Raw genomic sequence first — 13,204 nt, forward strand, 5'->3', positions numbered from 1 at the left:
GTCTCTCGCTGGAAAGCCAGCCGTGTATCGAGCCATGCGGTGAGCGTTCCAGTATTATTATATTTCAGTGACTTGTATTCTACCATTTGAGCCACGGCGATCTTTGAAATGCGTATCATGTTTAGCTTATACCTAGTACAACTGGTTAGATAGTACTTAAAATAAAATTTAGTGGGTACTGGTTGGTCTGTTCAGGTTTGATCTTATATTCAGATGTACAACCAGGTCTGAAGAGATCTACATAAATCAAATCAGATTTACTTAAATCTAATCAGGACAAAGTTCTAATTCAATGTGGTCTATTCCGGTTTAAGTAAATACCGAGATTCAAGTAGATATACGGAGATCTAAGAGGCATAAGTATTCATTCGCAATATCAGACGAACTCAAGTGTACGTAAATCTACTTATATCTATGAAAATCTCGGCAGATCTATGATTCTTTAAAATTTAGATCTATGAAGATAAAATTTAATCAAAATCGTACCAAAAAGTGTATACGTGGATCTAATTTTTTTTCTCAGGGTTGTTTGTTCTTTATAGAAATCCCAATAATAAGGCGATACTTGTGATCACTCTCCAAACTATTGAGTTTTCTAAGCGCAATAAATGATTTTTCTTTATATTTTATAACGCTCTGGCTTTGCATACTGTTATAATTCTTTCGATCCAACCGGTCGAGGCTGCTGATCCTTTACGGCAGCACATTTGTAGGTGACAGCTTTCGGAATTTTTTCTTCCTTTCGGAAGTGCTGCAATATTTTAAGTAAATTTTTGTGGAAAAATGATCAGCTGTGTGAATTAATTTCTTCATTTTGTATTTGCTTATTTCGAAAAACATTTGAATTAGAATATCTACCGATTCTTTTGTGATTTTGAAATGCTAAAATTTACGTTTTCAATTAACTGTTTGAACGACACACGTGTAAAAAATTAACCAACTTTGAAACGTTGCATTTTTGCGTAAATTGCATGTACAAAATTTCATTTAAAACGAGTACGATGAAGTGCGATGAACAACATTTTGTTTTAGTATTTCATGATAGCCATTTTGTAGCTTGTGTTGTCGACTGTATCGTGACCTGGGCCGTGGGACGTAACCATTATATCTACGAGTCAATTATGGATCCAGACAACCCGGAAAATGAAGAGAATGAACCCCCGAGATGGCGGGGGTAGTGCCCTGAGGAGTGACTGAATTCCAAGGCACGGCACAAGGAATGAACGCAATGCGCAATGGGCTGTTCTGAAAGACAGAACGCAAAGATGCTCGTGTCGCTTGGGATTGCCTCGATGGATATGCCGAAAGAATAAAACTACGTGTGTACATACATACATACATACGCTACCGAAATGTGGTAACCGCGCGACAAATCTGTTCCGCTCGCAGAGGGCGCCACCGGCAATCGAAGCGATCAAACTGAAAATCGGAGCGCTCAGCGCGCGAGATCATTCGGCAATTAACACCCGGCGCGACAGGTCGTTACGCGGGAATCGGAGCAGCTGATTCACCCAGTAACAGCTTTGGAGTTTTACGTTCAAAATGGTCTTTTCAAATTTTGTCTGTGATTTTTTCTCGTCAAGTTGTTCAATATCAAAAGACACAGTATCCGAAAAACTTTGATCTTGCGTAACAGGCGAAAAAACCAATGTACAACATTTTTTTAAACAAAGGTTAAAAATTTGAATTCTGCCTCTTCGAATCTCTTATCGTAAATTATCTTTAACGTGAATGAAAAATTCCACAAATTTCGAAAGATGGCCCTTAAAATATGGTGATCAAAATTTACACTTTATCGGTGCACAACTTCAGTAAAAATCACGATCATGCTTTCTGTCACAGCATCTCAAAGAATAAAGGTTTTTCTTCAAAACCCTACTTTTTAAACTTTTCCTATGTTCTTCAACACCAAAGATACTGGAATTCAAACGTAGAACGGAGATTGTACGCTTACCTTCGGCATTAGCATTTATTTAAGGTTTTTCCATTTGTTACATAGGATAAAAGTTGTTCAGACCCTATTTCATTTGATACTGGATAACCAAGTGACAAAATGTTGTGGACAAAATTTGAAATAACCATTTTTAACGGAAAACTCCGAGCTGCAAAACGTCTGTCTGGCAAATCAAAAATAATATTCCGTTCATCACGTATGGCCACGTGACGTCAAACGTTCACTTTACAAATTTGACATAAGTGTCTCAGAGATACGATTACTTGAGCAAAAACATGTAGAGACTATATCTGAAAAATTGAGCTTGAAGTCAAGGTTATCAGCTTCAAAATCGTTTCCCACTCAACTTCCTACTCGTAATTTACGCTAAGTTACAGCGTTTCAAAGTTGGACCTTTATCGGCCTAAAACGAGGAGACCCTTAATTGTTTCCGCGGTTAAATTTTCAGTTAGAACGCCAAAATAATGTAATGCTTACAAGTTTCGGTGTTATAGGTTGCGTTACCAGCTCCACTAGTTCTTAGAGTGATTTGAGAGCGTAGTTGTAAGCATTTGGAAATCACAAAAGGATCGGTACATAATCTAATTCAATATGGTTTTCAAAATCGACTGTAAAAAAAGCAAGACTTGAATTTGTCCATTTTATTACTGCGTGAGGATCACACCAAGTGACTGATTCTTCAATTAAGACGATACATGTCAGTCTACTATCAATCATTGGTTTCTGGCATTTATTATTACCAATAATGCGAATATGTTCTCATTTCTCACCTTGATATGCATGGCATCCACCAAAAGTTCTGTTCAATACCGAAGTCATTTCCATCCTGCAACGTCTGCGGTAAATCTTGGCCCAACGTTTCGGGCAGAAATAAAGATTGCACAGCCACAACAAGGGAAAGCAGTCCAAGTACCGTCAATGGTAGGTACGGAGATACGTCATCCTGAAAAATGATGATAAGATGATAGATTAATGAAATTATAATTGGAAGTAGCTACATCCATAGCTGCAAAATAATTGAAAATTGTAGAAGGACCTAAGTGAACGCATGAATCAAAAAATAAACAGGATCGTTATTAAAGCATGATTCATCTTTTTATGTTGTCTTTCCTCTCTCTTATTCGTAGTAAGTTATGTTTTGAAAATTCTTTTCTGATTGCAGAGAACAAACCTCAGCCATAAAAATAGCAGAATTTGATTTATAACTTGATTCGCTGTGTCACGAAAATTCTTATTCTTCCCCTTTTGATGTTTCCTGTTACTCATTACTATACATGAGAGCAAATTCAAATTTCATCAAAAGTTACACGAAAAACTTCTGATTTTTGCACATATCGTTTTTTGAGAGATGTCGTTAAAAGTGTTGTACCTCTTGCCACCGAGTTTTGCGAAAGAATGAAATATTCGAACGTTTCTGGATCATACTGAGCTATTGGCTTCAACAAATCGTAAAACTTATGTTATTCGTAGGTAGAGAAACTTACCAAATAAACGATATAGGGTCCGATCATATGGGCAATGTATCCGAGAGTGTGAATCAGGGATACACCCTGCGCCCTGACAACCGTGGGCAACATTTCTGCGGCATACTGAAATCCAATATTCCCAGCTAAGTTCACCCCAAAGCGCGCAATTATTCCCATTGCAACTGCGGTAGCACCTAAAATAAAACTAGGAGGAGCGTAAATAAACATTATCTTAGCGATGCCCAATTAAAATGCTACAAATTTTAACGGGAGGGAAACACCTTAAAATTCGCAAAAATTCATGTCAATGTGAGCATCTTTTTATTTCTTTACAAACACCGTTAAAAATTTGTACCTCGTGGCATAAATTTCTCTATCATTTGAGCAAATAATTTTTTGTTTCCCTCGAGCACCTGTCAGAAATAACGTATAAGCTGAAAATTCTACTGAGAAAACTTTACGACGCGTTAAATAATTCACTGAATTTTAGTCACTTCAGAAAACTCTTTTGTTCGCACAATAGAGGTTTCTATTTTTTTATTATATGATTTTATATTTTTTTTTGGCTGCGTCAGATCAAATTTATTCGTGTGACTTATGCATTTTGATTTCTTGAGAACGGATCGGCTTAGGTGTATTTTTTAGGATATTTTCCACAGTCTTCGGGAGTGATAAAAATTTGTTTGCCGTCAATGTGTATTCAATAAAAATCTAGATGAGTTTGAAATTTAATTCGTTGCAATGAAACTGTGATTTCTCAGGAATAATTGCCTGGCATGTACATGGTCGTTTATAATAAACTTATTATACTTTATAAAATATTTGCTCACCTGTAGGCACGGCCAAGGCAATGAAAGAAAATATTGCACAGACGAACATAGAGAGAAAACTCATCCATCGGCGACCCCATTTATCGAGGTAAAGTACCAGTATTAAGGCAGCTGGCAATTCCGTCAAAGCACCCAAGGAGAACGACGTGAAAACATCCGGATCCAACAATTTCATGTTCCAAACATGACCGTCATACACGAAAAGAATGAGAAGCCTATTTGTATAGAAACAAATGCGGAGTTGATACGTTTCTCATATGAAATATTTGGTTATACATATTGAGAGAAAACGTCAAAATTTAGCAGACTGAATATGTCTGACGACTTAATAACTTGAGTTAGCTGATTTTGTGTAAATATGTAAAAAATAGACCAGTCTAATAGGTAGAAACTTTCGACTTATCGTATCGAAACGATCGCTGACGGTCGGATTAAGTTTGCCGCTCGTCTGCTCATAAAAACAAAGTTTTTGATACGTAACAACGATTTTTTTAACTGTTATGGTGAAAAATGACATCAAACTTGTTTGCATTAATCAAGTAAAAAAATTATGTTGACTTGGGCTACTCAACTGAAAATGGGGGGGATGGATGCTACATCTCCCATAACTTCTCCATGATCTTACCAGTATATGTTAAGCATGACCGTGATAAAAGCAAGGCGCGGCTTTTTGAAAAGATCCATAACAGTGTAGTTGTCATGTGACTTGTCGTTCTTTATGATCTCGTTACAGCTCTCCTCGAATTCCTTGTAGATTTCGTTGTCCACGGTCTTACCGTTGATCTTTGCAATTTTCTTCAAAGTCTTCACAGCTTTCGGAATCTTACCGCTCGAGATGTACCATCTGGAAGAAATGGACCTCGTGCAAACATCACGAACAAATCTACTCTCAACGTTTGTAACATGGAATGCTCGAGATGACCGTACTTCGAGCACTCACCTGGCACTTTCCGGCACTATCCAGGGTGCAAAAAGCGCCGCCATCAATGGTATCGCCGTAACCCCATTGAGAATTCGCCAATCAGCAATGTAGTATGCAAGCCACGGTAAAACGCCGGCGGAGCAAGAAAAATACAGACCAAAGGATGCGTTTGCCATGAAGGTTCGATGCTGCAGATCAACGTACTCGATCACTGTAAACAATGCCATTCAGTCTATCTCCAATAATCAATTTACACTGGAAAAAAATACTGCGTTGATTTCTATGGACTATAATTTGGTGTCAATCTGAAGCTGTCTGATGTCAATCTACCACCTACTTCCTGATGTCAATATGACACTATCCGATGTAGAATTTAAAATTTGACCTCGAGAATATTGTTTTTTTAATAATCCACACGAGCAAGTCTTAGCTAATTTCAACACCATCATTTTTCACACTGTACAATGCTCATATATATGTTATTACAGAGTATCATTACTCGTATGACTTACGAATGATGAACATCATGTTGAAGCAGTTGTCAAACGCAGTTCCTGCCAGGAACCGGCAGAGACAAAACGACCAGAAATTGTTACAAAACGATGTGGCAATCGCAGCAGCACAACCAACCATGTTGCAGATGACTAAAGCAGGCATTCGTCCATGATTATCGGCTATGTAACCGAAAATGAATCCACCGATGATACTGCCAACGTAGAAGGTCGATTGAGCCAGCGAAGAGTAATACGTTTTGTTACATACCCACTCGAGCTGTGAAATCAGAAAGCTGCATGCATGATTTTGACTTTACGGAAATAAATTGCACTTGAAGCTTACTTCTGCTGCAAGTGACGCGTAAGGAATGGTGCTGAAATTAAATGTCCATCCATGGAGGCACGGGGTTTTTGGCCAAGATCGATTCGGCTCCTTGATTCCATTACTCAGTAATTCTGTGAAGTTTACATTGTACATGTTGCATCTTGAATAAGTCTCGACACTATCCTTTACCGATTCATTAACCGTCGTGCTGACAACCGGAATTGAAAAGGCAATTCTAGAACCGAGAAAATTATCTTCAATAATTATTTAGACATTTTTGGAGTTAGTCAAGATTTGCATGACTTCGATCACAATTAGTGTTTGAATGGTCAACATTCTCATTCAAATTATCGGGGGGTACAAATTCTAAATGTTCTCGTGAATTAATTCCTCGAAATAATTTGAAAATTTACATCATTCTTAATTTAATACTTTCCGTATTGTCGAACGTCGAAATTTTTTTGCTTTATGAACACGTCGGTTTATGCTGTAAAATCGAGTTTCTACGTGCCACCAATTTTTTTTGTTTCCAAAGCGTGAAATATAAATGACATTATTCATTTTCAATTTTCATCGAATTAAAACACTTTCAGTGGTTCTGAAATAATTCTCAGAAGGCTTCGGAATTTTACAACAAAAAAAAAAAAAAAAAACAAATTCTAATCAGTCACCAATTTGGTCAGCGTAATAAAATTTGTGTGAAACCTTTTCGGCAATCATAATGTGTGCTGATACTTTCAAAATCTACGCGAGTTTCTCTGCGAAGTGAGTATTTGAAAAATTTCGAAATTACGTCGTATCGTAGAACGTAGTTTTTTCATGGAAATGCTCACTTTTCGTGATCGGTCAAATTCCATCCTTCCAATTCAGGTACCGTGCACCAATGTTGATCTGGTGTGAGGGTGATGAAATATTGAGTGAAGTAGAGAAAACCGAAGCCAAAGGCAAACGGTAGAAGTAGAAAAAATAGAATCCACTGATAACATCCAGCACCTCCGACATAAGGGAGAACATCGTCGAAGTTTTGAACTCTCCTTTCAACTTTACCGCCCTGGATCATTGTCGCCTCCTCGGGAATCGCGACCATTTTCTTGATTTATTTAAAATGTCCTATCCAGTATTTGTTTTTGTAGTAAGAATATTTGATTTTCATTTACCACAAACAAGTCTGAAATCAGAAGATTTTTCTATGATTTCTAAATAAATGCCGTTGTATTTTCCTAATCGTGGCATACGACGTTGAATACTTGTACGACAAAAATAAAAAATAATAATAATAACACTTTATTCAATTTATTCCTGGATTTTTGCACTCAAGGCAGTTTTTGGAAAAGATTTGAAAGAGAAAAGATTTGAACCAACGATTAAGTTCGCAATGAATTACAGCAACGCTTCTTATCTCATCTTTCGACTCATCTTCTTCATTGCGAGGTAAATTTTGAAGATAAAACAGTCAAAAAGTACACCTTGTAGGCATAGAATAACGCATCCAGCATGTTAGTAATCAATTAAATGATGAACTCAAAACTGTCTTAAATGATATTGATGATTTATTTAGCTGAAATTATTTCCCGAAATTAGGTTGCATCCAATTTCGTGTGTCAAAACATACTACCGACTGCTTAGTCGATCGATAAAATGAATTTATGCAGACAATGATAGAAATGAAATTAAAGTTACAATTAAGCGTCAATATTTTTCAATTCTTCACGTGCCAAGTGAAACGAGTCTAATGAGTCAATTTATCGCTAATCAATACACAAAAAAAAGGAATTGTTAAACGGAGTTTCACTTGATAATACAAATTCGATTGTTCTACTAATTTCTTGTTGTAGACGGAGAGTCAGCAACGTTTGAACCCACATCAATTTATTAAGAAAGTTTTCGGTGCACTCATATTGTGATATAATCACCAACTGATAAAGTCGCGTCTAGCCGGCGAGTTCTGTAGCAGGTGGGAGGGGTCGGTGTCGCAAGTAACTAAAAAAGTTAAAAAAAAAAAACATTTACTAAGGCTGATTTTTGTTTTCAATTGCAGCTAATGATGCCAACTATTGTGTAATCATATTGCCAGAACAATGAGTTGAGACCATGTTATTCCGCCATGTTCGTATCATAGCCTATTCTAATCGCACCTTTGCCCAATCTCAATGATCTGCCTATCAGTTATAAATGTGCAAGTAGTAAATAGTGAAAAATGTATACCATTACCATCAATCGGTAACCAGCTACGGTTACTATCGATCAACGATATCGTCACCACACGTAAACTCAAATTAGATTCCGCTACAGTCAGTCATATTTCATCACAGTTTTATTGCTAAGGAATGACGAAATTCAACGTTAACTACATTTGAATTTCAATCTGACTCTAGATTCTCTGTTTTATATGAGCTAAAATTTTAAACATTAATGTCCAGAGGATAAAATTTTAATGAAGGTACTTTTTTAACAGATAGAAAACGGCATTGTAGAATACAATACAACAGGAAATACTGTAAATTTGATATCAACAGAACATGCAATTCCCCATGTAGCTTGCAGGACTCATTTGAAACAATATTATGTATCAACGGCTAGTTTGTTGGTTCACTAAACCAATCGTACATTGCGTCGTGTCGCATATATTAGTACATATCCCTTCACTTAGAAACGTGAAAATTGCAGTTAGCTTCATTTAACTCTCTTGATAAATATTTTTACACCCTAACAATATGCAACAGTGGAGCTTTTCTGTGATCAAAAAGTAGGCCTGTTAGTCAGTCACTTTTTGTCGGATTGGTAATATTAGTCTAGTCGTCTTATACTTTGTCAAATTCTTCTTCTGTTTGTCACAATTGTCCCCCCAACAGTACGTTCATATCATCGAAAAGAAAATTTCCCCCAAATACAACAATTTTCGTATATCATTAACACGCGCCAGTGCTGATTGAAATTGTTAATGTATAATTCATTGAAAGCTAACATGTTCTTGAATTATTTGTTTTCATAGACTAAAATGAACTGTAAAAATCATTTTAGTGCTTGAGACCAATGTCTTTACTCCCAACTATACACAGGAACAAAATAATTTGAGATGAGCGTACGTATCCCGTAGATAACGACACTAAGTTAAACTTGAAAATGATGTATTATTTTCTCTTCTGTTCTAATGTTAAATTGGAAGTGCAAAGATTTTTCTCAAGCATCAAATTCATTCTTTCGGTCCATTTTAGCTGATAAAAAGAAAAAAAGAAAAAATTGAAAACATCGTAAATTTGGATGTATTTCACATTTTAAATTTCAATCGCTCACGCACACGTGGTAATATCTGAAAAATTTTATACTTACAGGTTTTTTTTTCTCTATAATATGGACATATTTTTGCGGAAAATCAAAAAAATGTCAAAATAACCAAAATAACGGACACCCTAATATATAGATTGCTAGGCTTTGATTTCATTTTCCGTTTTCTCTACCCGTCTTACTATAATTTTTATTCAGTTTTGTTTCTGTACACCATGCATGATGCTTCGTTGAAAATTCATTAATCACGTTTTTCTCGTTGTATTACGAATATTTTTAAGCCGCATTATAAGCATATTTCGTTAATTTTAGCGTCATATTCTTGGAGGGGGCTTGACCACTAACAGCCCTGAAAAGAATGATATTTTCATTCATCATCGTAGAATATTCGAAATGGGGCACCACCATTTTTTTATGGATTATATGCTATAAGTGAATTGCATAAAGATGAAAAAACAAACACTTTTTGTAAATTTGATGGGAGAAGATTTTTTAATTATTCAACGCAGGTGTGTCAAAAGAAAAAAATAAATCCAATTCAAGCAAGTTATAAGTGAATTGAAATTAAGGACTTGAAAAATGATTTCCCGTTATTCAGTTGAGTTGATTATATTAAAAAAAAGTTTATACAGCTTTTCATTTTTGGAAAACTCTTTTTCTATTATAATATCTTCATTATAATCGACCGGGGCATAAATTGCATTTTTTTAAATCTACGTATATAAACGTGCTTGTTCTCAATTCCCAGCATTACAAACTGAAATGATGAAGATTAGAGTTTTCAAAACTACACCAACTTTGCATTACACATCAATTGCTGCAAGTAATGTGAAGAACTAATTTTAATTCTACCGATGTGCCTTAGATATCATTGAATTAAGTATTGGAATATGGAATTAAGTTCCATTTGCGCCTTATAATGATATCATTTCCCATTTTTTTTTTTCTTTGCTGTGAATATTGTTCGGTTTTTTAACCGCGAGAAGTTACATTCAGCCGAATACATTTGCCTGCGGTAAAAACTATTTTAAAGTTGGTAACCCTATTTTCGTTCAACCAATTGAGTAAACTTGATTTTTTCCGCAAACGGGTATAAAGTAAACAATGAATTGAAGTACAGCGTGAAGCGTAGGTTTTTCAAGGTTTGATAAGAATTCGAATTTAATCTCTTCATCTTTCTGTTTATATACATACATTGTGAAATGTTCGGCCATAACGCCGAGGCCACGGTGTAATATTTTCTTACACCATGGCCGAGGCTGAGTAGAGATTAACAGAACGGCCAACACACCGATCTTCGACACATCACGAACTAACGATCGCAGTGACGCCTTCTCACCTATGCACGATGCTGGGACACAGGTGCGGGCAGTGAGACGGATCACCGGCAGATGGCTTGACCAACGCCACCGTGCTCGACCGAATTGTACCGCCAAAGAAGGTTAAAACAAAGGACCCTCTTCCGGATGGCAATATCAAAATTAAACTCCAAGTATAGTTGATCGGACGAAGTAGGATCGATTCCATTAAATCTCAGTAGGAACATGGCCTAAGCATGACGCAATTATTTGTCTTTTAATCTCTGTTAGAAGCAGAGATAATTAGCATTAACCTTTGATCCAAAGTTGGCTACCGTAGGAACATGTGCTTTGGGGGTTACACATTTGGAAATATTTTTTTTTCTATTGATTATACCTTGGATGATACTGAAGCTTTATTGGAGAAATGCAATATACCTGCGTTTGCTGCTGTAGAACACTTGAATAAATATAATACACAGAACTTGTAGCACAGGGAAATAGGGAACGGCCCTACCACCTGCCTCTGTGACACAGTGCCAGCAACGGGTGCAAGCCCCGTGTCTGACAGCTTAGGAGATAAAAGAAAGCGGGAACGACTTGGAGTCTGACTCCGTGTTAGCCAATACGGAAAAGCAGCGGAGCTTGAATTTGGCGATGTGCTATGGCATAATTGCCCGCGTCACTGAACCTGGACGGCAAAACTTGCTTACCAAATTGCATAGAGCTGCAACGAATTAACCGCCTGAGTCAGCACGTAGCTATGCTAATCGGAATCAAAAACAACGAACTTAACATACCTCCAATCCGGAACCGAACAGAGTTCCTCGCAATCAAGTAAATTTAATGTAACTTTATTCGTTAGTTTAGAGAACACGAAAGTCACCGTAACGGAGTTCCACAAGTTCAGATTGTACTGAGAAAGCCGCGGACGTTATAGAAAAAAAAAATTCAGAGCGTTTTCGATAACAACAGTATAATATACGTATTGAGTAGCGTTGATTTTTCATGAATATAAATTGTATGCTTGAACAATATCTATAATTACCTCCGAAATTTGCAGGACGATGCAAATTGATTTACCGACTTGTGGTTTCAAAAACTTGGTAACACAATTAGTTAGAATTTTGGAAGCTCTCGACTTGCAAGCTCCGTAAATGTGATCGATTCTCTTTGGAAATCGTGAACGAATGTAAAAAATATCGGGTCCGATTTGTCAAGATTGTCCTTTCGTCTTCTCTCGCCGAACGAAACCGAAGTTTGCTTCTAACTGATCTGGGTGTCAAGTTAGCAGCGCGTCTTATATATTCTGTTTGTATAATTGACTAGTGCTGAAACAAACGACACTTGCATACTCACACGGCATGAATATGGCAGAATAAAACGAGAGGCACGTGAGCCCACGACCAAAAGCACGCGTCATCGTACCAAGGATAAAATCATATAGAATCGATAGTTTAGATGACCCTAGAGCCGACTAGCTATTTAAAAAAAGCCAGATCATGTTATCATGATACGTCTGATATTAAAAGTGAAATAGATTTTGTTACTGTATTACTAAAAATACAGTTTTCAATCATTGTGCGTCTTGCGTTTGACCCGAGCGCATTTTCAAAAATTTCATAAAATTCATCCGACTGATACCACAGGAATTGACTTGCAAATTGTTTCACAGCTTTTGTATGCCTACAGAGATTACTAAAATACTGTTTTCCGTCATTTTCAATTATACCTATTACGTTACAAACGATAAGAACGTTTCGAAACTGCCTGCCAAATGGGTTACCGGTTGTTATGCTCACGGCGTTACATCAACGTTTCGCGGCTTTATGAAATATTAAAACCGTCATTAACCAGACCCTTGCTCGGTTCTCACGCGATGACAGGCTGTGACTACAATTCCGCATTGCATCGGATGGGAAAAGATATCTCTGACGGTATTTAAAAAATTGTATACGATACCAAGAGGCTGTTGCAAAATTCAGTGCATGTTCTTTTGGTAAGAACGATGCATTCAACACCTTGGAGGATTACGCCTGTCAACTATATGAAAAGAAGAAAAAAAAAAAGACAAAAAACAAAAGAAGCAATGACGTTCGTGCGGCCAGAATGGAAATTTTTACGCAAACATACAAATTTAAAGGTGGGCATGGATCCACGCTCACTCTAAGTTTGTCAAATCATGATGCTTGTAATCTGCCGTCGCGCCGTGCAAAACAGAACTCCAACAACATTTATTACGAACGCAATATATCACGGAAATATGGAATAACGCTGATAAGAAAAGTCCAACTGCATTTAACGCCACGGATTTCGGATGATTTGACAACCAATTGCCGGAATCGAGTGACGTTATGTTGAATAATGAGTCGACATCCATGAAAGGTATTGTCGATAAAACCACTACTTTTAATATTTTATACATACTTTAAATGGGTGATTTTACCAATGATTTTTATTTTCTAGGAGAAAATTTTTTTTGATAAATTTATTTTGAAAGTCCTCAGACTTCCGTTTCGGGTAACCTCTTCTTTGATCAATATTTATGAATTTGAGGGGTGCAACTGATTGGTGAGACTTTAACACGTATAGATACGATTTTTTTTTGTTTTGACCATCCAAAAATTGTC

The 13,204-nt window shown here is 36.6% G+C and overlaps 1 protein-coding gene across 1 annotated transcript; it reads right to left on the bottom strand.

The window, feature by feature from the left end:
• Positions 1–5: 5 nt before the first annotated feature.
• On the bottom strand, positions 6–11,839 carry LOC107225489 (carcinine transporter). Its single transcript, XM_046742013.1, has 10 exons — positions 11,623–11,839; positions 6,825–7,159; positions 6,010–6,226; positions 5,685–5,943; positions 5,191–5,383; positions 4,876–5,094; positions 4,251–4,465; positions 3,439–3,614; positions 2,725–2,897; positions 6–751 (listed from the first exon to the last, which is right to left on the bottom strand). Exons 2-10 carry the CDS (start codon positions 7,076–7,078, stop codon positions 694–696), a joined length of 1,764 nt encoding a protein of 587 aa, XP_046597969.1. The 5' UTR covers positions 7,079–7,159; positions 11,623–11,839; the 3' UTR covers positions 6–693.
• Positions 11,840–13,204: the final 1,365 nt, after the last annotated feature.

The sequence above is a fragment of the Neodiprion lecontei genome, chromosome 5 (assembly GCF_021901455.1).
Source record: "Neodiprion lecontei isolate iyNeoLeco1 chromosome 5, iyNeoLeco1.1, whole genome shotgun sequence".
NCBI classification, from domain to species: Eukaryota; Metazoa; Arthropoda; class Insecta; order Hymenoptera; family Diprionidae; genus Neodiprion; species Neodiprion lecontei.

Coding starts and splice junctions, on each gene's coding strand:
- LOC107225489 (XM_046742013.1), bottom strand. CDS start 7,078: ATGGTCGCGATTCCCGAGGAGGCGACAATGATCCAGGGCGGTAAAGTT. Junction 5,384..5,684: donor CAACATGATGTTCATCATTC/GTAAGTCATACG, acceptor CATTGTTTACAG/TGATCGAGTACGTTGATCTG. Junction 2,898..3,438: donor GACCCTATATCGTTTATTTG/GTAAGTTTCTCT, acceptor ATCATTTTTCAG/GATGACGTATCTCCGTACCT.